The 25,576-nt window shown below is 40.3% G+C and overlaps 1 protein-coding gene across 2 annotated transcripts; it reads left to right on the top strand.

Annotated features, from left to right (window-relative positions):
• The first annotated feature begins 934 nt into the window (after positions 1-934).
• On the top strand, positions 935-25,570 carry rbms2a (RNA binding motif, single stranded interacting protein 2a). Of its 2 annotated transcripts, none has more exons than XM_035662749.1 (14): positions 935-1,074; positions 12,228-12,391; positions 17,247-17,305; positions 17,817-17,908; positions 20,978-21,135; positions 21,256-21,335; positions 21,464-21,573; positions 21,781-21,824; positions 22,033-22,126; positions 22,395-22,445; positions 22,639-22,749; positions 22,907-22,984; positions 24,656-24,743; positions 25,438-25,570. In XM_035662749.1, the coding sequence occupies exons 1-13, from the start codon at positions 1,003-1,005 to the stop codon at positions 24,734-24,736; spliced, it is 1,194 nt and encodes a 397-aa protein (XP_035518642.1). In that variant the 5' UTR covers positions 935-1,002; the 3' UTR covers positions 24,737-24,743; positions 25,438-25,570. The 2 variants fall into 2 exon arrangements, with proteins under 2 accessions (XP_035518642.1, XP_035518641.1); XM_035662748.1 differs by having other exon boundaries at positions 12,225-12,391.
• The last annotated feature ends 6 nt before the right edge of the window (positions 25,571-25,576 follow it).

Here is a 25,576-nt window from a genome sequence, read left to right as displayed (position 1 = left end):
TCCAGTCTAAAGCCATTCAACATGGCGGTGTCCATGGAAAGGCGTCTTTAAAAATCAGCTCATTTTAAAGTAGCAAAAACATAACATTACTTATTTTTCAAGTGTTTTATAAACTATATATACTATATATACCTTATACCTTATATACCTTATACTATATATAATTTCTACCAATAGATCCTCCTAAATGTTTCAAACTGGACCTTTAATATATTTTTGGCTTAGAAATATTTTATGGAACCCTCCTAAAACTCAAATGTTTTTATGCAGAAATGCTTCCACTAACTTGTGTTTTTGATCTTATACAGTAGCCTATAAACAGAAAGTACAAACAATACATTTCTGGATTGGCTATTTGAATAAAGAGTTACAATATGTTACCAATACAACAACAATACATAGGCTATAGAGGATATTGTAAATGTATAGCCCAATATGACATCAAATCATAGGCTGTTGGAAGTAGTAGGCTTTTGTTGTGTTATTTGATTGCAAATGAAGCAGATTAATTAAGATTGTTGTCAATGGGGCCACTCCAATAACAAAAAAAACCCCACCTCTAATGAAGTGAAGTGAGGTCAGGTAGTGAATTAAAGACCCCCAGACAAAAACACGCTTCGCCATAATTGATTTTACAAGCTCTTTGTCCTTAGAGTCACAGTTTTTGGAGAGAAGCTCCTTTTTCTACTCATAGCCTCCCACCCCTCCAGGTGAGAGAAATAACAGTGGGCGGTAAATGAAGTTACACCTAATCCCCCCTTTTTCTCTGTGGACACCCCACCCCTGGAGCAGCGTGTGAGGGACCCCTTGGAGTAGCCCAGGGGCCAGCAGTGTTGGTATTGAGGGGGGTGGTGGGGGGGCCCTGTCCTGCAGCAGCAGCAGCAGCAGCAGCAGCACCACTCGCAGTCTATCAGCGGGACTCCAGGCTCTCACTTCCCCAGCTGCTGACGTCAGCTGGCAGCCTGGGCTGAGCTCGCCGCTCCGGACATAGCGCCGAGAAAAATGCTGCTCTCCGTACCGCCAAGGGCAGGAATCAACCCATACAACGGCTATAACAGCAGAAACAGCAAAAAGGTAAACGCTTTCGGGATTTTCTTTTATTTTCAGCCTTGTTCGCCCTGCAGGGCAACACGCCCGTGTATGTCGCGACCAAAAAAAAAAAAAAAGCCACAAAAAAAAAGGAAAAAAGAAAAAGAGGCTTGTGTGACAGTGAGCTGCAGTGTCCTTGAAAAAGCGAAAACGTAGTGAATTTTAACTTCATGACTTCGTGGAGTGGAAATACAGTTTTATGGAGCAGCCGTGCTCCGTCGGTGTGTGTAGGTGGGAATATGTTGCTGCCGCTCGGTACTGTCATGTTGGACGCCTGCTGTTTTTATTTAGTAGTATTTGTGCTGTGTGTACTACTGTAAAAGGATGTCGCTATGGCTGTGCTCACTCATTAAGGGGGGGGGGGCAATGGTGGAAGAGCAACTTTTATGAGGGAACTGTGTGCCGTGTCGGGATAGCGCGTCTGTGTCCGGGATGTGTTTGTGGAAGTGGGGGTAGGAGGAGCAGAGGAGTTTTTGTAGAGGATGAGAGAGATAGAAGCATGAGGTTTGAGGAAACATGTTAGCAAGATGAACTCTGCGTTTTCTTCTCCCCCCCTACTCTCTCTCTCTCCCTCGTGACACTCGCCGACGCTCTCATCAAGCGTTAAAATTCAGCTCTTCATTGGTCTCCGCTGCTGCGTAACTTCTCTGCCTAAATGTTGCTTTTTTCTGTCTTACTTCTTCTCCTTTATTTTTTATTTCTTTTTTTTCTTGCCTTTTCTTCTGTCCTGTGGTTTCCCTTCTGTTTCCCCATGCTCGTCGCGCCATTACGCCCAATCCTTCCTTTGACTGATTTTCCTCAGCCCTTTATGATGACTACATTCCCAGAATTATGAATCGCGCTCTCGTGGTTACAATCAGTGTTGACATTGTCACCTTTGCAACCCGTTGGTGAGACACTGCCATGGCTACAAATAAAGGTTGGGTGACGTTAGGAAAACAAATCTAATACATCAGGAAATTGCTTCATTATCATTTTTTTGGGCTACTGATACATTTACAACATTACCCCCCCCCCCCAATAAAATCCCCTTTCCTGAGTGGTGTTCGGCCATAATGGCTCAGAAGTGATGGTAAAAGCTGTTTCATTATACATGCCCATAATATGTTGTGATTCCACATGCAGCGGGGTTCAACAGCAGCTCCTCTCATCCTTCTGCTCTGTGTTGTTGTGCACTCTTGAACTCTAAATGGCATTTTGAAAATGTATATTGACTTATTGTCTTTCTGTGATCTTGGGCACCGCCTGGCTGCTCATCCTCCCAGATCTGATGTCAACACAAGAGTCTGTCTGAGGAAAAACAGCATTGAATTGTTTGTTCTACACACACGCGCCCACACACATATGCAGTTTCTTCATGACCTCACATTGCATTTTTGCTCAGTATACATGAATGTTCAGTTCTTTACTAAAACTATCTAACTGTTCACTACACTAAAGCAAACTGTTTTAAACTCACCAGGGACCAGGAAAAAATGTTGATTGTCACTTTTTTAAAAGGAAGGACACCGTGTGAGCAATCAGGAGTATAGTTTGTGAGTGGCAGCACTTGCAGTTTCATTATTTCCATTTGGTCCTTGATCATATGTATAATAAATGTGTAATATAGTATAGGTACAGTAGCCATTTTGTAGCTAATGTCCAGTGTAGACGCAGTGTTTACACTTAATCCATGTTAAGAAATAATTCTGTATGTTTTAAAAAGATTCCACTTTTTAAGTTACGTATTAGATGAGTTTTACTCATTTCAAACAGCACCGTCTCCCCCAGTATCATTCCAATCCTATAAGCATTAGAGCAGCAAAGAGAAGGTGATGAAGGTGATTCATTAATTGGTCAATCGAAACAATATTTTGCAACTATTTTGATAATTATAATCATTTTAAGCAATAATGCCAAATATTGGAAACAATGTTCGAATGTGGGATGTGTTGCTTTTTTTTTTACTTATGTGATACATGTATCTTTGTGTTTGGGACTAATGGTCAGAGAACCAATTTGAAGAAGCCACTTTGGGAAGAGTTGTGATGAGTGTTCTTCACTCCTCAGACTGAAGGTTTAATTTAATGATTGAGAAAATAATCAGCAGCGTAATCAATGATACAAATAATCAGTTGCGGCCCTTGGATGTTTGATATTTCATTTGGGTGAGTTAAAGGAAAAGTTTGACATTTTGGGAAATTTGGGAGATTTGCTTTCTTGCCAAGATTTAGTTGATAATGATGAACATCTATTACATTCAAATTAAGCATTAAATAAAAAAAAAAGGTATAAAATAAAGAATGTAAAAGGAAGTTTTCTCCTCCGGTTGTTTTACTGGTCCCAAGCGCCTCTGTCTGAAAGTTCGCGTAGGGGTCAAGTTCCTGTGTTGTGATTCCTAACATTTCCTCCTCCCACCTCTACCTCCTCCTCATTCCTTTTATCTCTTGCTCACATTCTGCCATACCCAAGCTGCACGAGTACACAAATTAAAAGTCTGATCGCAAAATAAACACGCAGAGGGGCGAGAAAAGTGCTCTTTGTATGTTGCGAAGTGATTACTGAGCCCAACATCTAAAAGGTGTTTGGTTTCCGTTGTGCTTAAATCCAGCTGCTCCTCCCCTGACTCAGCACCTCATTTCCTCCCTCAAATAAATAGAATTAATGTTCTCAAATCAAATTTGGTCGGTTTCCGTGTAAAGCTTCCTGGATGGAAAATAACAGGAGGCGGCTTGTCGCCTCTCAAGGTATTATGCTTCTCGCTCAGGGCCTCGCCGAATGGCTTGTTTTTGTACTTGTCAATCAGAGTTTTGTTCCCATCTTGGCGGGAGTCCTTTTCAACAAATGTCAACTTACTGCTGTGATTTAAAGATCTGGGTGCCTCAACACCTATTCTACCAGATCAAAACACAACTACATGTGAAAAGAAACGAAAGGAACACATTAACTGAAGCATTAAATTGTCACACGGATGTAAAAGGTTTCACCAAAAAGGCCATTCAGAGAAGGCAGAATAGCACACGTGAAGTCTCCCATGCTTCTCTAAATCAATGATTTCACCCTTTCACTTTCAACTGCTCTCAGACGTGTTTCCTAATTCTGGCCTCGTGAACCAGTGCTTCTTAAAAAGAGTGTGTCTTTTCTTTTGTGACTTTACTCTTTGACTCAAAGTTTGACTACTATATGCAGCAGCAGTGGAATTTAAAACAATGCTCCCAAAATAACAAAATAAGTTTATTGAAAAGGTCACACTTTTATATACACATTGACAGTAAAACATTTAGGAAAGATGTAACATTGAATACTTTGGTTAAATAAGTTAAAAATGGCCTCATAGAAGAACCTTGATCAGAATAAACAGGCGCATTCAACAAGAGTTTGGTTGGTAAAGCAGGCTCTTCATGTGGCTTATTACCATGAATTTGGTATTTGGTTTATTAGCTGGCTAATAATGCAATAATAATATAAATTATGTATATGTTTTATAATAAATGTTACAATATAAGTTACTGTGAAAAAGTTCTTTGAAATTGAACGATAATTGAATAAAAACCCTTGGAGTAATTTCAAGAGAAAAAAATGTAATATAATAATTGTAAACTTGATTGGGTACAACATTGACAGTTTGTGTTTAGGTTGCCTGCTTTGGTGACTTAAACCGTCCAATCACTGAGCGGGCAGTGATTAATCACTCTGCTCTCAACACTGGGAACATTTTAACTACACAAGCATAAATCCATTTTATTTGGTTGAGGTTACTTTTATTTATATGCTGTTGATGAAGAAGAGTTTAGACATTTGAAGCATATTTAATTGTGATATATAGTGATGTTAAAGTGATTTAATGAATACTGGATCACTGGTTATTAAGTAAAACCACTGTGAAGATAATTTTAGCCAAAACTGTGTTGACCTGGACGTGAATGTGTGTAAAATCTTGTGTCACTACAAAGAATTTGGAGATCAAGAGTGAGAAGAATGCAAAGGGTAGGGAGATATGCCATGATGTTGAATAATAATTACTGGTATTAACAATTATTAATAGCACTGTTGCAGACCAATATGTGGGGTTATTGGTGATCAGAAGTTGCACAAATATGATGTTACAGGTATACGCCATCATGATATGTTTTGATTTACATTTCAGAAACTAATGGTTGTTGCTGTAGACGTTTGAACATGAGGCTACTTTTCTTCATATCCAAAAGTCCTTGTGCGCCAGTTCTTTGTCACTGGTCTGTATTAGTGGTGCAATCATTTTAATCTTATATTAACATGCAAAAACAAAAAATAATTAAATTTCATTTGATAATCACAGGATCATCATAAGGAAATTAAATGAACTGCAGAGAGTGGTTGCACAATCACTGTAGTAATATTTATACCCTATTTCCCCCGTTTTTTTATGACCATGTTTATAAACAGTATTACTAAAGTGTGTTTACCTAAATATGTCAGAATTTCAGTCAGCCAGTGTCTAGTCTCAAAGGTCATCAGTTGTGTCAAATGTCAGGTGTAAAGTGTCCTTAAATGGCGTCTACACAGGGATTTTTCCGAGCATGTTCAGTGTGATTGATTACTGTACCGTTTGTCAAACATGTTTCAAGTCTGTGCAAGTTTATTTTTCTATGAACTGAAACTAACGTCTGGGAGAATCAATGTAATGTAAAAACATTAAAAAAAACCTGTGTTGTGCAGAAACCAGAAAAGCACGAAACTGAAATAAAATTAAAAACATTCAACCTCACTCACTCATTACATTTTATTAACATTCCACCTAAAACATGCATTTACTAAAGATTAAAGTAATGAGTGTTTGTTGCTGTTGAGTGTTTTGCATTCATTATTGAAGCATGTTTAAGACTTAAACAGGACAAAGTGTAATAATGATGATAAGGAAGGAAACTGAGTCAAACTGCTATAATAAGATTTGCCCATATCAACATATACGCCTTTCAGTCAATGCTACCCTGGAAGTAAAAAGTTAGCTTTAGAAAGGCAGATACTCTTCACCTTGAATCTTTAAAGCTTCATCAATCAGCATTTAACAACATCGCATCAAATGACTACGTGTATGTATGTGAATTTTCCCGCGTAGTGACAGTTTATAGTGTAGTCTTGCAGCTCTCATTAATCCTGTTTCCAGCAGCAGCAGGCAGCTGTTTTCAGCAAACAAGCTCTGATAAACTCACTTTACACCTGCCCAGCACCAAATGGCTGTTAGACAGAGACAAAAGCACTGACTGGAGTGATTAAAGTGAATATTGCTTGGATGTTCTAGTCCAACAGCATAGAACTCATCATTTTTTATATAAGGTAACACAGGGAAGCTGTTGCACATAAAAGTTAGACCACATTGACAAAGAAGCTTGATTCCCCTAAAAATACCCTTAATATTGGACTTGTATTCATCCGGTAGCCAGACACATGACTCCAGTGGGCTTATAAGGTTGCTCTGTGACTATTGAATGTGTACCTAGGCAACTGCGAACACATTAGCCATATAGACTTCAATGCAGCTTCAAGCTAGGAGCAGAGCACAGTGTCAGATTTAAAGCCCATCATGAATTGAAGACAATTTGTGTATAATGAATAGAAAGTCAGATTTGGCTTGTGCATAAACAGCGACCAAATAATTGCGAATAGATCTGCCAACAGATCCTCGTAAATGTTACACACTGGACCTTTAAAAAATGTTTACCCATAACAGGATATCAGTGTATATGTCAGGTGATAACTAACAAGAAATTGCAGTACAGAAATGTCTATGGTAATTGCTACTATAAAACACTGAACACATATAAAATATGTCTATAAATGCATGATTTTTCATACACTAGTAATTGCAGCCTACTGGGTTACTTTTGCTTTTATGTATTAAAACAGCTGTTCCGCTGCAGTGAGTCTATCCTCACTGAACTCTCCTGTACAGTCACCTTTGTCCTTGTGGCCCTGCGCCAGGTATATGTTTATCTATCTCTTTGTTTAATGTGTCAGATGTTTTGGATTGGTCCCCAACTTCAGTGCCAACCGCATGAACCAGCCAAGGTGAACAGGTAGAGTGGGAGACAGAGTCCTTGGAGAAAGCACAGCTGTCAGAAATCCGACGCCAAGTACATACTGCAGTGATGCCAGACACTCGGTGTGCCTCACATTTTGTTGGATCTCTGGCTGAGCTGAGGGCCGGTGTTTGTAGGTATCTGTTTCCAAGCTCCCCGGCTCTGGCCACCTGACCCGGCTTGAAAGCCATGCGTGCATGTGCATTTGCGTCAAGCTGTGACAACACTGAGAGACAGACAATTTGAAGATTAATAGGTGCTTATAATAAGACAAAAGGAGGGAGAGGTTTAAAGACAGAAAGGAAGGAGGATTCAGGTACGAGTCTGGACGTGAGAGTCGGTGTCCCTGTCACTTGGTTGGAATGCACAGCTCTTCATTCAAATGGCTGTGTGATAAGATCAGGAGCAGACACAAAGGATATCCTGCCTGCCACCATACTGCGGCTCAACGCTTTACCAGACACACAGACCTCACCTAGCCATTGGCTTACAAAAAAAGACAAATTTACATTTTTCCATAGATGTCGAACTAATGTTCTCATAACTGTTACTCATAACTTCTAATACCTTTACTTTTTAATTTGTTTGGGTTTAGTAAGACAAATTTGTAGTCAAATATGTATAATTTTATCAACACGGCAAATGAGATGATTTTTTTTTGCAATCAAATATCCAAAATGTTTGTTGACATTTTGTTGTCCTGAAGTGGAGCCGGTGCAAAGTGGCAGCTCAGCACTGTAATTCTATACAAGCTGGAAGCTGCGTCCCCATTCAGCCAGGCTATAAATCTGTGCATTAGCATGTAAGTCGGTCAGCTGGTCAGACAGTCGTGGGTCTTTCCTGCTGCAGTGGGGAGTAGGCAGGCAGGACATGGGAAGGTGGCAGACCCCCCTAACAACCAGGAAATCCATGGAATTCTGTGGGTCAAACTGGGGTCGACTGGAGAAGCCCCACAGGGCGAGACGGAGATAAAAACATAGGTGGAGTGACACTAAAATGGGTGTTAGACATCTAAACAGATGGACTTGTGTAAAGAGATACAGTAGCAAGCATTTAAAGTGGTCGTTTGATTATTTTAACAACATTAAATAAAAACAGTTTTTTGATATAGTGAGAGATTAAAGTCTGTCAGTACCAACAATATGCCGTATTTGAGACACACTTCCTGGCAACGTCAGACTATTGATGCAAGTTTACATCAAGATGGAGGAAATGGTTTTATTTATAGAATGTTCTTGATCGTTATCTTTAGTTTGGTTCTAAAAATATCCACTGATATTTTGGAGCCTTTATGAATATAAAGCTGTTCCGCAGAGGAGGACAAATGCCACATTGAAAGTGTTTCTGTCTGAACTTAACAAGTCTTATCAAGATCTCTGATCTATCAGTTTCATTACATTTAAATGTTGTGTGTGAAACTATTTCAAAGCAAGCTCATTTGAAAAAAAACATTTTTTTTCACTTTGTGTTTAAGTCTCATGAGAAACCCATATGTTATTTCCTGAGGTTCAGGTTTCAAATGCCTCTGGTCACGTCAGTGGAAGGAAATACCTGTAATGCTTGGACTATCTTACTATTAAGATTGGAAAGTTGCTTAACTGTCATTAGAAACAAATTGATGGAACTAATCTGATTTTCTCATACATTTAGTATTAGTATATTGAAGTTGGCTGAAAAGTTTCTGAAGCATTAATCAGAGTCATTTGGCTTCTATATGACACCTGCCGAGGGGACTGAATGCTTTAATAAATGATGTAGGAGCAAAGGATTGGATTTGTGCTTAAATGATTAGTTGTTTGATCAATTAGTCATCATCCAAAAAAGAAAAGTACATTATTGAAGTCATTTATCAAGCAAAGACGTCACACTTTCAGTTTCTATTTTCTGAAATGTGAGGGTTGCTGCTATGTGTTTTAAGATAAGATAAGATAAGATATTCCTTTATTTGTCCCACAATGGGGAAATTCTGGAATATGCCATTGTGAATTGAATATCTTTGGGTTCTGCACTGATACTAATAAACTAATCCAAAAAATGGAGGAATGTTTTCAGAATAGGTTTTTAACAGCAAACATGAAAATCAAGTACATAAGGATGCTGAGCTTGAGATAGCTTGAAAGGTAATCACCAATCAGCGGGGCAGCAAAGACCATTTCAAGCTTTTGTACTTCAAATTTGATTAGTTCAGTTTGTGATATTTATAATTACATTTTGTAAGCAGTTTAAAACATGTATCATTGGACCCACTGCTTTGACAAATTGTCATTTAGCTTTTAATATTAAAGTACTACATTTTCACCAGCATAAAGTTTAAAGTACTTTTGTACTCGGGCAGTGTAATGAAGGCACCTGTATGTGAGTATCTTAGCATTATACTGTACCAGTTTGTACTTCACTAAGATGAGTTTTCACGTTTCTGTAATCTCTGACTGATTGCTTTTCAATGACAGGTAACCTGTTATTAGCCAGGATTAGTTAGTGAGATCCCTACCAAATGTAGTTCTTTAATTTCTAAGAGATTCAGATTCCTTTACAAGGTCACAAATAATCTATTTTGACTCAAGTTCTTATGTAGCTCTTTAGATATGTAGATCTTTACTGTTAAATGTGCTACAGCCGTTTAAGTGTGTGTGTGTGTGTGAGTAATGTCTGTGTGTGACAAATGCATGAATGCATGTGTGTGGTTGCAGACTGGTAATTTAAGGGGTGTTGCAATGATTTGCTCCTGGTACAGTCTGAAGCTTGATTGGGACTTGGCTCTCTGGTAAAGAGTGTGTGAATGAGATTATAGGTCTCTGCTGTCCTGTTCTTTCATTCACAAATTAGCTGCCTCCAAAAATGCATTCATCATGAACTACACTGTGACAAGATAGATAAACTCCTACAGGCAGGCTCGTGCCATATTTGAAGGTTTTCCACTGGGCCCGAAAATGTGTCTGGTCTGAAAGAAAGGAACCAACTATTTTTTTAAATTAAATGAATGGTGCTTTGTTTATGATTCAGATTTACAGGGCAGTGATAGTTGACGTAAAATAAATATGTACAGGCTAAATTCCATAGTTCTGCAACAAGTACTTTCTTTGTGAAGCTTATTATGGACAGTGTCTGTTGATACTGTCAAAAAGATGTTGATTTTTAGGCCACAGTTTGTTGTGTTGTTGCTTTTCATGCAGCGCAAAATTTCCATCTGGCTCTTTCTCTTTTTAAGCGAGAATGAGAACAGCCTACTTAAAATACTTAAGTTTCACTAAATATCTACGTGAGCATACCTTAAAATGCCTCAAACGTGTCCAGGTCTGTGTGTACGTCCTGCTGTTCATGCCTTTCTACTCGTGGACTGTGTAAATATCCCCAGAAGAAAGAGTTGAAAGGAAAGAACACACGCCTCTTTTTCTTTGTTTTACTTGAAGCCGGCCGTGTCTCTTTATTGCCTGACATGAACAAACACATGCAAAATGTTCAGGTTTCTTCAGCAGGAGAGGAAGAGAGGATTATCTTGAGAGCCTGTTGTTGAAGCGGCCTGCCATGCTGCCGGGCGAAATAGAGGTCAGTGGGGCTGTGTTCGAGGGGCTCCGTGCCTCATGGACAGTGTCTAATTAGTGGGATTGGTGTGACCGTGGCTTCCTGCTGGGCTTTTTTCTAAACACCACCAGGCTGATGCAGTGACCCCACTCCTCTCTCCTGAAATTAACCCATTGTCCTCTTGTCGCTCCGTCCAATCGGCCTCTCAAATGAGACCGTCAGGCCTCACGGCACTGAGCTCAGTCAGAATGCATATTCGTTCTTATTCCTTTTATATGCAACTTTTAATTAAAACAGTTAGCTGTGAGATTAATTTGATTTAAATAATTTTCTCACAGCGAAGAGACTCAACATTTGCCAGTTCTAGCAAGCCTAGTCTGCACTCAAGTGTTGCTATTTATTGCCTGAGTCTTATTTGGAAAACAGCCAGTAGATCTATTCCTGGAGAGAGAAGATTTTTTTGACAGGCAAAGTGATAATGAAACCACATTTATCCCAATAAAAAATATTCCTCTGCATTGTTACACAATCTTTTGTTTGATTTCTCCAAGGAGGGCCGCAATCCCATAGTGAGATGAGATGATGCACTGGGTGTTGCGCAACAGCCTTTCATGTTCCTGGTGGTGAGTCATCGAGTAGTTGACTGCCATAGTTTACAACTAGTATTCACTGGCACTTAGTCCTCATAGACTGATGAAACAAAACAACCCAACATAAGAAATGAGGATGAGGTTCAGGAGTGGTCTAGGTCGACATCAAAGCATTACAGATGGTCACAACATGAGAATGTTACCACGTATTGTCATGTAGTAATAAACTCCTGGTGTGTTGTTGTTACTCATCCCTTTTGAGTTCTCTATGATTTGTTAAATTGACTTTGGATTACGTGGACTGAACTGAAGCCTGTTTTTGTCTTATTAACTGTTAACCTTAGACATTGTTGGAGAGGGAAATGTCTGAATGATGATGTTGAACCTGAGGCTTCTGCAAGTGTAGGACACATAGAAATGCAAGCTTGAACAGATGGCAGCGATTCATTTAGAAATACCTGCTTTTATAAGCAGATGTAAACTAAGAAAAAGTCGCACAGAGTCGCAGTGTAAAAATTGCTCGCATATAGACCTATTTTTTTAATTAGACATCATCAGACTGACTAAATGTTAGTTTTAGACCTTAAGAACCTCAGTTTTGATATGCACCGCAAGATTGTTTTGTGGTTCCAAAAGTAAAAAAGAAGTTACCCAACATGGAGAAAGCATAAGAGGCCCATTTTCCCTATATGGAGTAGTCAGCCAAGAGGCCCTGCATTCCCCTCAGAAAGCACTATTGGTGAGTGTTGACATGAGGCCTGCATGATATCATTTTTCGCAGCTCCCACATAATCATCTGTTTCATGCAGGATTACTTTCCATCTCTCAACGTCTCCAAACACTCCTTCGGCTTTAACACTTCGAATGACAACTAACCTCACCGTACTGGTCCAGTGTTTGCTGGTGTTTGAAAATATTTTGGCAATGGCGTCTGTTGTGTGTTCATGCACAGAAAACTAATTGTGATGCTTCTTTCTCATTGCAGCAGGCCTATGTGTCCTCCGGCCATCAGATGGCGCCCCCCAGTCCCAACACCAACAGTAGCAGCAACAGCAGCGGCGTGGGAGGGGAACAGCTGAGTAAGACGAACCTGTATATCCGCGGCCTCCATCCGGGGACCACAGACCAAGACCTGGTCAAGCTCTGCCAACCGTGAGTGATTTATTATTAGAAACTGAGATTTCTTGTTGGAAGCAGAACAGCGAGGTGAAATTGGAAAGAATGTAACATCACACCAGACATGTTTATTATGATTATTGAGCCCCAAGAATTACACAAGTCCATTTATAAAGGAATAGTTGGGGAATACTCTTATTTGTTTTCTTAGCAGAGTGCTAAACATGTCTCTTAACATGTAAAAGTAATTTGTTATACGTTAACGTTATTAATGACACTGATGGCTATGTGGACTGCAGTCAGCATCCTAATACGTGTAAATTACTTCACATAGTACTTTTTAATATTTAATACTATCTATCTGGCTATAGGGAATGGGAATCACAGTGCATTCTGGGGTGGAGCTGCCATTTTGGTATGATAGCTATGGTAGCTATTATGTGTCACTGTCAATGGCTCATCATCAGAAATATATGTATGCATGTATGTATAAGTATGCACAAAAGATATATTTTGGTTACTGGCAGGTGCTAATTTTGTGCTCCTACTGTGAGCAAAGGGTAAATACAACATTAATTATCCCCCAAGTTAGGAGCTTGCAAACAATGAAAAGTTGTCCCATTATCTTGTCTTGTAATCTTGTTCATTGGTTGTGCGATTGGCACTACACAACAGTGTTTGCAGCCGGCATTGAAATTGACGTCACATTCCCATTCCCTAGCTTGTAGAACATTCCAGTCCACCTTAACTGGAACAAGTTTTCTTCAGATAGTTATCAGTAACACTACAGTGGACAGCTGTCTGATGAGTATATAACATCTGTGCTGTCTGTAGCAACGCTCTTCATCTGTTGGACACATGAAATGAAATAGTTTTAGGCCATAATTTGCTGTTTAGGCAGAGATGAAGGAAATGTGGTTTGTAAATAAGGATGCTAAATTACCACAACTAAAGTCAGTTTGATGAATTTTTGTCAATTACAGGAAGCAAGAAATTGTCAGCAAAATGGTAGAGCCTTAGAGGGAAACAAACGAAAGAAAGAACGAATTCACAGAGTCTGCAAACGGATGGGACGGGGGTAAAGAAGGAGAGAGGGGGCCAGAACAGGGTACAGCATGTTGCCTCCTCATGTCCTTATCTAACCTTCCATTTTTGTGAGGTTGAATTGGCTCAATGGCCATGAACTAAGACTTACACACCCGGAAACAAATAGTCAAGCCTCTATAATATGTTGGCTTTACAAACACACACGCACACACACAGATAAAACCCTGTAATAAAGCACCCAAACTGGTTTTGGCTGCTGCAGATCAGGGCCGTGCTGTATGTCACAGACGTGATTTGTGAACTTTAGCCATGCATTCGTCATTTCCACGGGTCATTCACAGTAACAACACACATCCCTGAACAAGCACCACTATAACTAATAAAACCTGACTTGATAATACTAACATCGCAGTCCCTGCCTCAATAATATTTGTGTTTCATTTTCTGTTTTACTCCATTCTGACCCTTCACAAGGAAGCCTCAGAAACACCAAATCAAAGGAACAAATTTACACAGCCCGTATCTGATAATCATTTTAATATTTGTGCATTGCACACATTTTTGGAAAAAATCAAAGAAAATCTGAAATCTGCAGTTGGTATGTGAAACACAGGGAGTCGAGAGTAAAAGCAGGGGATCAACAGAGAAGTCATTGTGGGGTGGTAGAGAAGTGGAGAGAGGACAGAGGCTTTAGGGGCTGGGTGGGAGGGCTACACTTGAAGGGGAAACTTAAATGAGAGGGAAAAGAGTAGCATGGCCTGCTGGGAAAGAATGTCAGACGGCCGTATATGGGTCAGAGCTGTCTTTTAAGTCCCTGTGGCCTCCACGGTGTGGTGGACTGCTGTTCTGCTGCAGAGGGGCTGAGGTAATCGGAGGGTCACACAGTCACTGCCTTCAGACCTTTGAACTCTCCTGGCATCTCTGTTTGGTAAAAACATGAAACACAGCTTTTGTTTTTCTTTGTCATGCTTCTAACGAAAACTCCAACTGTTCAGTAAGACTCAGTGTTTTTCAGTCTGGGCCTATGAGCTTGAAATCAGGAATATCAGAGCCAGCGTGGAACTCATGAGTGACTGTTATTGTTATTAACACAAGATATTATAAATTCATATAAGCCAGATCCAGAACAATACTACTTCTAAGTATTCTAAGTTTTTGAGACAAAGTTGGCAAACTTAAACACATCAAAATGTATTTACCATTCCAATTTTGTACGATTGTCTGTAGCCCAGAATATTCCAGTACATTTGCACTGCACATACTTAAATCACCAGTACAAAATACAAAAGGACTCGCTCTCCACTTCCACCAAATCACACAGCTCACACAATCAGTTTTTCTCCTAAATATTTTGTAATCTGCCAAGCCTCATGGTGGGAGGAAGAATACCAGGATCTCATGTGTGAGGTTTGGTTTCTAGATAAGTGAGACCTAATGTACGACTGCGGGGCAAACCTTTGTTTGATTTGCATTTATGTCCTTCATTTTAGTTTTGACAATATATTTTTTCAACCACTGTACTCATATTTTCAATATTTGAAAGAAATAAAAAACACAAAATAATAATTACATATTGTTTTTCTGCAAACATTGAAATTTGCACTCACAGCATATGTATAAGAATATAGTCAATCATCAACTTGCACTGAGCTAGACTAGATTTAGTAATGTCTCAAAGGGGTTGTCTCTTAAAAGGAAGAAAATGGCTTAAAAGTGTGTCTTGGAGTGCTGCGTGAGTGTGTACTGGAAGATCTTCCAAATTAAGTGCATTTTTAGGCTTGATATTAGTGAAAAGACATTGTTTCTGACAATGCACAGCTAGCAAGTGAAACCAATGGAGTTGTGCTCTGTTAGTTTCACTTAATTTATGATTAAGGTTAGTTAAGAGGAACTTCATGAGAATACACATGTGAATACTATAATCCTTTCTTTAACTACAGTTTCTTGATCTGTGGTTCTACATTTGTTCTCAGAGAAGCAGACATATGGCCAAAGAAAATTTAAGTAAACTTTCTGTCGGATTTGAAGGGGTTAAATTATATTAAGTTCCTGTATATATATTCATTCCTAATGACCACTTTGCAGCTGTTAGATGACAGTGGGAAACTGTAAACACAGCCTATGCAAAGGTCATCTGGCTATTTGGCAATGAATGATGAATCATTAATGTCTGCAGTGAGGAAGTTTCCCTTTATAATGTTGCTATCCTTCATGTCATAATTCATGATATTCAAGATCAATGACTCCGGCATGTATAATGTGAAATGAGTTGAACTGTGAGTTTATCAGGTAATAATATTAATGCACTCTGAAGGTAGGGGAAGTTGGGACATAAAGCTTCTTCACATGTAAATCTGCTAGGGATGGGATTAATAACATTTTATTGATGCCTGTGCTGTTATTGATTCTGCTTATTGGTCCAATTCTTTATCGATTCCCTTATTGATTCCTGATCAGTTTTTCTGTGTGAAAAAAGGTAGGGCTACACAGGTTTTCAGTATCAACGCAACTGTTTTATTATCTCTGCGTCTGTAAAAAGTACACTAAAATTAAAGCACGCTTTGAACTGTTTCTTCCTCTCCGCCATGGCTTCTTGTTCTAGCAGTGCAAACACATAGGTTTGAAATCATTGTCGGAAAAAAACATGCTGGCATTGATTAGAGGAAGTTGTAGGAATATGATTTCGATGCATCCGACAATTTGTAACCAGTTTCCAACTGGAACCGGTTCTGAATTCCCATCCCAAAATCCTGTTTGCTTGCTACTTGCTACTGTTTTTGTTTAATATAAAGAAGGATAACCTGAATTTAGATGTACATTTAAAAAACATGGCGGCAATGAGAGAAAAAATACTTTTAGATTCTGGTGTCAGTCATGACATAGGTCTCTACTGTGACCGGTTAGTCAGATCTGAGTCATCTGTGCAAATGTCCACTGAAACGAGGTTGGAGTGTAGGACCCAGCGGCATGCTGCGATGTGAGGGTGGAAAAATAGAAAGAGGGAGAGGGACCTGGTGGGAAGGAAGGCGAACCGGAGGGGTGAAGCATCAGGTTACAGTGTACATTCCGCCCAGACGCCATGTCGCCCAAACAGAGGAACACCAGCCTCCCTCACTGGCTAAATTCACCAGACAAGGGCTGGTCTATTATACTGTAGTGCTGATGCACCGTCTTATAACACTGCATTCCATTAATCTTCACATCTTTTACACACTTTTACTGATTTTAAGGAGATTTTCATACCAATAAAGCTTTATGAAACTGTAACAATGCATTAATTGATTCTCTTCTTTTACTGATTGGCCTTTGTCATTGACTGGACTGAAATAGCAGCTAGTGTTTCATACACCCTATGTCTTCTTTTGTGTGAAGTGAAATAGACCAAGCATACAGTAAGATCCCTGAAAGTCAATATTTCTATTTGCAATTCAGACATTGCTGCTGACAACACTTTAAAGCTTTATTTGAACCAAAAATATCCGATAGCAGAGCTGTATTTAGGAGAGAGGTGTGTGTTTGTCTGTGTGTGTGGTAAAGACAGGCCTGGAACAAATTGTTTTTGGCCCTGGGGTGCTGTCTCCTGTCTGTTGAAAACAACGCCAGGGAACAGAGTTACTGTAACAGCAGACAAAGACAGAAGGGCGGAGGCAGACAAAGTTTTCTGTGGCACTTGATTGACACAATTGATTGTGTGTGAGTACGTGTTCATGTTTACACCTGCAGCCTGAGAAAGTGTGACGTCAGAATTGGTATGCACATGTTAGGAACAGATTCCTCTCATTGCCCCATAATCACCTCATCTGTCATTGATCCTGTTTTTTTGAATTCTTTTCTGTCCCCAAAGGTATGGCAAGATTGTGTCTACCAAGGCCATCTTGGATAAAACCACCAACAAATGTAAAGGTGAGCTGTGTTCTTTTAACTCATATTTTTGTGCACAGTTATTCCACTGGTTTTGGCTGTTTGGTTATTAAAGGAGTATTTCAGCATTTTGAGAATTACACTATTTTGCTTTCTTTTTGAATTAGATAAGAAGATGTTTGTCAGTCTTGTGTCTTTCTGCTATATTCAAAGCTAAAGCCAAGACACTTTTAGCTTAGCTTAGCCTAAAAACTGGAAACAGGTGCAAAACTAGCTAGCTCTGTCCAAATGTCCAAAATTCACCTACCAGCACCTCTTAAGCTCATAAATTAACATGTAATATGTGGTAATAACATTTTTGGACTAGCTATTTCCACTTGCTTCCCATCTTTATGCTAAGCTCAGCTAACAATTACCTGGCTTTAGCATCATATTTAACAGACAGGTATGTGAGTGGTATCAATCTTCTTATCTAACATCCTACAAGAAAGCACATAACTTTAAAACTAAATAATGTCACAGCAATTTTAATACATATTTATCTATTTTACAGGGTATGGATTTGTGGACTTTGACAGTCCAGCAGCAGCACAGAAAGCTGTTACAGCCCTGAAGTCCAGTGGGGTCCAGGCTCAGATGGCCAAAGTAAGAAATTATTCAACTCTTGATCAGCAACCAACCCCTCTTATACCCCCAAATTCACCAATCACCCATTAGGGTTAACTCGTCAAGTTCATCTTATGATCCAGTCTTGTATGGCCTCTCTCTAAAATGTATTGATCCCCAAAGAGCCAATGGCTAAACTTTGACCATCAAGAGTCATAGTCCCTTTATCCACTAGCACGCACTCACCGTCTCTATCATATAAAAGGTTATCTGCAGTGGCCTGATTGGCACAAAGTGTCCTGTTGGCAAGGGTTCAAGATAAACTCTGGTTTATAGGAAGGTGTGTGCTCCATTATACCTGCCAATGATGGACAGCTGTACGAAGCATATGTTTCACAAGCAAAATTGCTTTATTAATCCTTTGCTGCCTTCCTTTTCATTCTCATTTTTACTTCTCTTTCTTCATCACCCTCCTCCATCACCTACTCTCTTCTTTTTCCCTCACGCCCTCGTCTCTGTGCTTGTGTATGTTGCTAACCTGCTCCTGTTGTAGCACTTGTTCGGGGCTCTTTGTCCAAGTGTCTGCAGTCAAAGCAACTCTTGTCGGCCCATTAAGCTGATCCCTCTGGCTCTCAGGCTCCCCATTGAGGGAACCCAGGGGAGGGTGCCACTACACCCACTGTCAATGGGACAGGCACAATGGGCTGGCATTGTCCATCGTCTGGGCCCAGGCCTGGGGCTGACACCAGCACTTAATACACTCTACCCCAGTGTCCCTGCATCCTCCCCCATAGCTTGCACCCAAACACCCACTGCAATGTAACACCAGGGTCTCCCTCAACCCAACTCTGGAAAACTGTAACAGATCCACACTGCCAGCTGACCTGAACCAGTCCGGTGCAACTAAACCCATGGTCTAACTTCACTGAACCTCGTCTGTAAGAGTGCCACACAACCCTGTGTATCTCAATACCCGACAAGTGCAACTGGACACCAAGACTAGACTCATCCAGACAACATGTGCTCAGTCAGAGGTGTTGATAACCACTATTAAAACCTAAATATACACAGCTTCTCCAGAGTCACTGGGTTACCTCAGGCCAGGAAAAACAGGCAGTAGTCGAAAATCAGTTTAATATCAAACTCTCAAGTGCTGTTTCACCTGTTTGCATGTTCACCATGGCTGCTGCAGTGTTGTTCACAAACAGAATGAGCCACACCTTGAACTCACTGTCCTCAAGAGTATACTCAGTCCCTGAACGGGCCACCCCAGCCCCGAGTCTGCGGGCCCTGAGGAGCTGCATGCGTAGGGACAGAGGAACCATGACAGAGTTAAAAATAGATCTCTTCTTACTTCCCAGCACCTCCCTGTTCAAACTCAGATGTCAGCTTACACGCGCAGCTCAACACACAAGCAGCCACACCTCACACACCTCAACAGACATGGCTCACCTAGGACCTGGCCCAAAAAAAAAAAAAAAGTACTGTGACGCCTCAGCAAATCCCATTCACATGTGCCTGGACCGCGTCCAACAGCATTTTCATATCTACAACAGAGTGAATATTTGTTTGAATATGAAATGGGATATAGTGTGTGCAAGCGAGAGGTAAGAGTAAATAAACGGATTAAAATAGGCAGTTTTTTTTTTTTTGTTCCTTTGTCATTGAGTCTTGAACTCCATTAGTCTTGTCTGCAGCGTGCCACTGGGTTACATAATGGTCGTATCACCGCACCCAGAATGACGACAATCACAGAAAATAGGTTACCTCTTTGTACCTCTAGTACCTTCAGAGGCTACTCATATAGGCAGTAAATCTTCGTTTAAGATAGCGTTTGACACACTCATGTGTACAATAAATACCCTCAATCTTTATTGTCAACTCACTGTGTCCTCATCCAATTTGGCTGGACTCCTCTGACAACCTGTAGTAGCACCTGGATCCTGGTTGTTCTCTCCTGTTTGATGGTTTGACTATCCCTTGAATTGCTTGACTTACACCTGACTTTATTATTTGTGAGTTGCACAGCTATCTGATAGTGGTAAGTGTTTGTAAGAGGGGACAAAATGGAAAATCATGAAGGCAAAAGATGAAAGATGAAAGACAAGAGCCTGTTAATCAGCAGGCACTCATTCGCCCTCTTTTCCTACTTTGCTCTTTTCTCTCATCCTCCTCTTTCATTACTCAAATTACTCGAGACTCCCACTACTTCCTATCTTGTCAGTTCCCTCCTTCTGTACAAATATCAGCTTTTTAAGATACTCATTTCTCCCACCCTCCCTCTACTTTATCCTCTTCCTTCACTCTCTGTTTTTCCCTTCCCCTCTTTTTAGCCCAGCCTCTTTCCTCCTGGTTGCCAGGCTCCTGTTGCTCTCTGTACTCTTTAACTTCATGCCTGGCTTCCTGTCTGCTTCTGCACAGTCACACAAGGTTTCACTTTCAAGCTAGTGACACGGAATAAATATGTCCGCTTTAATTGACTTGCAGCTATCAAGGTCTCTTAATTTGACAACATAATCCCAAAATGTGTGACTTTTCAGACAAATTCATATTTGCATGTGTCAGTATATTTATGTGTGCATGTGGATTTTTAAAACCCAGACAGCCTCAGCTGAGGCAATGACGCATTCAAACACATGGGTGACAGATTATTCAGGGTTTCAGTTTATTGGTCAGGCACTAATTGCTTAAAAATGTTTTATTCGTATTGGGTCCTACGGCAAAATGATACTTGACATAGTAACTAAATATGATTATGTATTAATGTGCCAAGAGTGATGGCAGTTGATGGAAAGACATGTCACACTACTGCCTACACAGGAATTGCTGTTGTGTGAAAAAGATTTTAAGGGTGACAAGAAAATTTGCAAATGCATTAGCAAAGATATTTGAAAGTGTTAAAAGAAATGTTATGGCTTTTTTTTAAGTTGAAGACACCTGGAAGCAGCGAATTAATAAACGAGAGTAGGCACCAATAAAGCAATGGTTTCAGATGTCTGCAACTTCTGAAGCAACACACATTGGCATTGCAATGAAACAAAAAGAATCTTCATTTAGGTCCAAAATGATCTGTACGTGAACTGATTTTCATATCCACTTACTGTACAGCAACAAGAGCAGGACCCCACCAACCTCTACATCTCCAACCTGCCAGTATCTATGGATGAGCAGGAGTTGGAGAGCATGCTCAAGTCCTTTGGCCAGGTCATTTCCACGCGCATCCTCCGAGACGCCAACGGGACCAGCCGTGGTGTGGGATTTGCCAGGTCAGACTGATGTAACACACTAATCCTTGATGGTGTATGGTGAATATTGAGAGTACAGTTTGTGCCCGAAATAAAAAAAAAGCCTGTATGCAATTGAATATGGCTTTGACTGTATTTCAGAATGGAGTCCACGGAGAAGTGCGAGGCCATAATTCAGCATTTCAATGGCAAATTCATCAAGACTCCACCGGGAGTGCCTGGTGTGTGGAATGTTTGTTTTGTATTATAGGCACCTGATATTGTTGTTGTTAGTGCCAGAGCTCCAGTGTTTTTCTTCCCCGCTGTGATAATTGAATTCACTCTCTTGTTTGATGTGTTGCTTTCACAGTGCCCACAGAGCCCTTATTATGTAAGTTTGCAGACGGAGGTCAGAAGAAGAGGCAGAACCAGGGGAAGTACCTCCAGAATGGAAGGCCCTGGGCTAGAGACGGAGATGCGGTGAGATTAGAGCTTTTAACTCGTGATTGTTACAGTGAACTTCCTGGGTTCATATGTCACATTTCTAGTTGGGAAAGAAAGCAAGAACATGTTTGAAAGTTTTGAATTTGATTATTCTCACCGTGTGCTAGCTGACTGTTTTAGCACACACTACCCCGGTGTGTGCATGACCTCACTGGTTCTGAATCCTGTGTATTGTTTTCCCAGGGAGGAATGACGCTTGCGTATGACCCCACAGCCTTACAAAATGGGTGAGTGGTATGCATGAACTGACTGAAAACAGTCCCAGCCCTCCAGGAAAATAAGCAAAATACTCAAACTCTGGTAAAGTGCTGCCCTCTGCTGGGCATTGCAGGAACCCAGAAATGTTGTTAATGTAATTGGAGACATACTGCAGATTGTTGACATGGTGTGGCTGTCTTCATGGTTTCTCCCCACTTTGCTCTGTCTGTTCGCCAGCTTCTACTCCGCACCCTACAGTCTGGCTCCAAACCGAATGATCACCCAGACTTCCCTCTCACCCTACATGCATTCTCCTGTCTCATCCTACCAGGTGGGATATTTCATAGTGTTTATAATTCACATTAATTTGTTTTAAAGCCATATTGTGTGTTGTTTTTCTGTGCCAAATCCCTCATTATGTCCACATTATGTAAGTTAACAAACCCTCAGGGAGGACCTCAGCCCACAGTACTGATCGTATTTCTTCAGGTCTCATGACCTTTCTCTGAAATCTTACATAATGAGTGCTCTGAAGGGACTGTGAAAGCAGCAGATTAACAGTACAAATGAGTTTCTATGATGTGTTTCCTGACCTATAGGTACACAGCCCGTCCTGGATGCACCATCAGTCATACCTCATGCAGCCAGCTGTGAGTGTCCCTCTTTCACCACCTTCTCTTATCTCATGGCAAAAAGCTAAATGTAAACGCAACCAAGAAGCATTGGGATGTGCTTTGAGATGCACTGGCGCGTAACTTAATCGCAGTTCTCAACATATTTGTCTCTGTTTGAAATTAGAGACTCTGGAATTTATGGTTTGTGTCTGTCTGTATACTTTCACAGGGTACAGTTCTTACCCCAACAATGGATCACGCCATGTCCATCCAGCCCACGTCCATGATGGGACCTCTCGCCCAGCAGCTAAGCCACCTGTCCCTAGGCAGCACGGGCACAGTCAGTACCAATCTCACACCCCCACACACACACACACAATGTCACAGAAATTATATATAGCTAACAGCCACAGCTAACTGTCATGAAATTCACAAGGTCAATTATTTATGTCAAATACTACACACAATTTGTGTTTTCCTCTCTGCCTTCCCTACAGTATATTCCGGCCAACACAACTATGCAGGGGACCTACATCCCCCAGTACACCCCAGTGCCTCCCTCCAGTGTCCCAGAGGTATGAAGCTAGCCTCAACCTCAGCTGCTTACATTTTATATTTCCATGAAGTGGATGACTAAAACTGACAAAAACTTGAAAAGTTGCTGCTTTATCTTGTTGCTGTCTTATTTGTACGTATTTTAAGGAGTGGCAGAGTTAAGGCACAAAAGTAGGCTAGCTGATTATCAAACTGCCAGCTGACTGATTTACTGAACTGGACAGTGTTCATGTGCTCCGAAGGTGTGTGTGGTATTATATGACAGGTAGGAGCAGGTGTAATGGAAAGGAATTGGATTATTTCTGCAGTGTTCTGTAAATACAAAAATATAATATTGTATCAAAGATTTTGTGTTTTTCAGATACCACAAAGTGAGGTGCTGAAACAACAGTATTGATTCATGTGCTATTTTGGAAAGATGAAACACAAAAACAGGACCAGCAGGAGTCATGCCGTTCCTAGTTAACAGAAACTTGATAGGACAAAAAAAGATGTATTATCTTTTGTTTTTGTCAAGTTGGTGACCTGGACCCACTGTGAATTATCACTTTCTTACATTTTCTGAGTTTCAATGCATCCTACATCATTAAAATTCTTTAAACCTTTCTCGAGTTATGAGCTGCTTCACTGTAAAAGTGCAGTTAATACATCTTTCAATTTAATGTTCGATATCTGCGGCAAGCACATGAGAGCTGAGCTTTTGAAGATAATAACATGTTATTCAAAAAATAATTAAGTCCTGATAAAGTAATGAGGCAGAGTGGGCCTACATTATGAGTCTATTTTTTATTTTTTTTTGCTTATTTCTTTACTGTAATAGAAGGCATGCTGTACATCTAAGAAACCACTAAAATAATGCTATTTTAAACAATTAATTTTGTGTCATAGATAGTTTTTCACTCCAAACATAGCTTTAGCACTTGCTGATATGCTGAACTAAACTGTTTAAATAATGCCTTTCTGTCTTCCTCACTTTCTCCTTGAATAATTCATAATAACTGTTTATTACTTAATGAATCTATTAAATGATATAATATTTTTTTCCTATTTAACTTTCTTGTGAAATAGCACAGTGTGCTGCCCAAACAGTATGAGTATATTGGCTCTTCCATTATTCAACTAGAGAAGCCTTTGCCACTCATGAATGAGAATTAGAATAATTTTATGGAGGCTTTTGGCGCAGTCTCTGCAGTGTGTGTGCTCCAGTGCTGTAGCAGATCCTGGCTGAGTGCTCTGCAGGAGGGTGTCTGAGCCTGCAGGGAGCCTTGAGTCATTTGTTGGAAGATGGAGCTCAGTGATAGTGGTGGGAGCCTGCAGGAGGAGCAGTGAATGAGAAAAAAAGGGCAGGTTTATGAATGGGAAGAGGCAGATAAGTAAACCAGGAACTCAGGATGTGACTGGGTGCATGAGGGATGGGAGGTAGGAGAGGAGAGGGTGGAGTAGACCCAAAATTGACTTTAAGATACCTCTTATATTATAGCACAAGGTAAATGTTAAGTACATCCTCCTTATTTGGTTCATCCACTCAAAAGCAGATAATGTCTTTATTCTAATGGAGAGGGCAGTGGGAAAATACAGGCTGTCTTCTTCTTTGTGTCTTAATTGACACATATTGTCATTAATCACCAAGTACAGTTCTCTGAATAATCTGTAATACTCTTTACTTCTTAATTACTTCTTTTTTTTTTTAGGAGAACGGTGGTCAACAGCAACAGGTTGCCATGGAGACTCCTGCAGAACACACAAACTACTCGTACCAACACACCAAGTGAAACTAAGGTAAGACGGTGAGAATTTCTCTGCTCAGTCCTGCAAATGACACAAATGCAGGCTGATGTGAAAAAAACATGATCAACAGGACTGACGTGAAAAAAAAATCTAAAAGACATTTTTCACTCAGCAAATCTGAACACATGTTGGTCTGATTGTAATTAAAGGTAAAACAGTTGGAAACCCGGCTGACTGGACAGAGAGGCACATGTTTATGAGTGTGGTTCTGTCCTGGGCTCAAACAGATGACACTATTAACATTACATTCCTATGTTATTGGGGAGAAAAAACAAAAATATGCTACAAATAACTTTCAATCAAAAAGATTTAAACTAAAATTATTTTAAACAGTTTAATTTGATATCATCATGTTGAGACCTGTGTATGCCCAATAGCACATGAAGGGAATACTGTAAGTGTTAAAGGAGTAGTTTGACATTTAGTCTGCAGTGACTCCCTGAGGTCTTGTTGTCACTGAGGTTGCCAGGCAACCAGTAGAGACTAGCAGAGCCAAAGAAAATGTCTTTATACTTATTTTTCCTTCCTCGATTAAACGAAGAAGATAAAGATTGTTAATTAGTGAAATGTAGAGGTGCTGGTAGGTAGATTTAGTTGTATCTTTGTACGGAGCCAGGCAAGCTGTTTCCCCGTTTCCAGTCTTTGTGCTAAGCTAAGCTACGGTGTGTTTGTCTGTGTCTTCCAGCTCCCAGCAGGGTGGAGCCGAGGGCACGAGATGAATCCAACCTAACAGGATTCAGCTGGAAGAGAACTGTGCTCCATACCATCACCAAGCAACCGGACTTGAACATGGATAACAAAAGGAACGTGTGTGTGTGTGTGTG

Source organism: Morone saxatilis, unplaced genomic scaffold (assembly GCF_004916995.1).
Source record: "Morone saxatilis isolate NCDOM2014 unplaced genomic scaffold, NCSU_SB_2.0 Contig18, whole genome shotgun sequence".
NCBI classification, from domain to species: Eukaryota; Metazoa; Chordata; class Actinopteri; family Moronidae; genus Morone; species Morone saxatilis.
The sequence above is the reverse complement of the archived record's forward strand: the minus strand, read 5'-3'. Positions and strand labels throughout refer to the sequence as shown.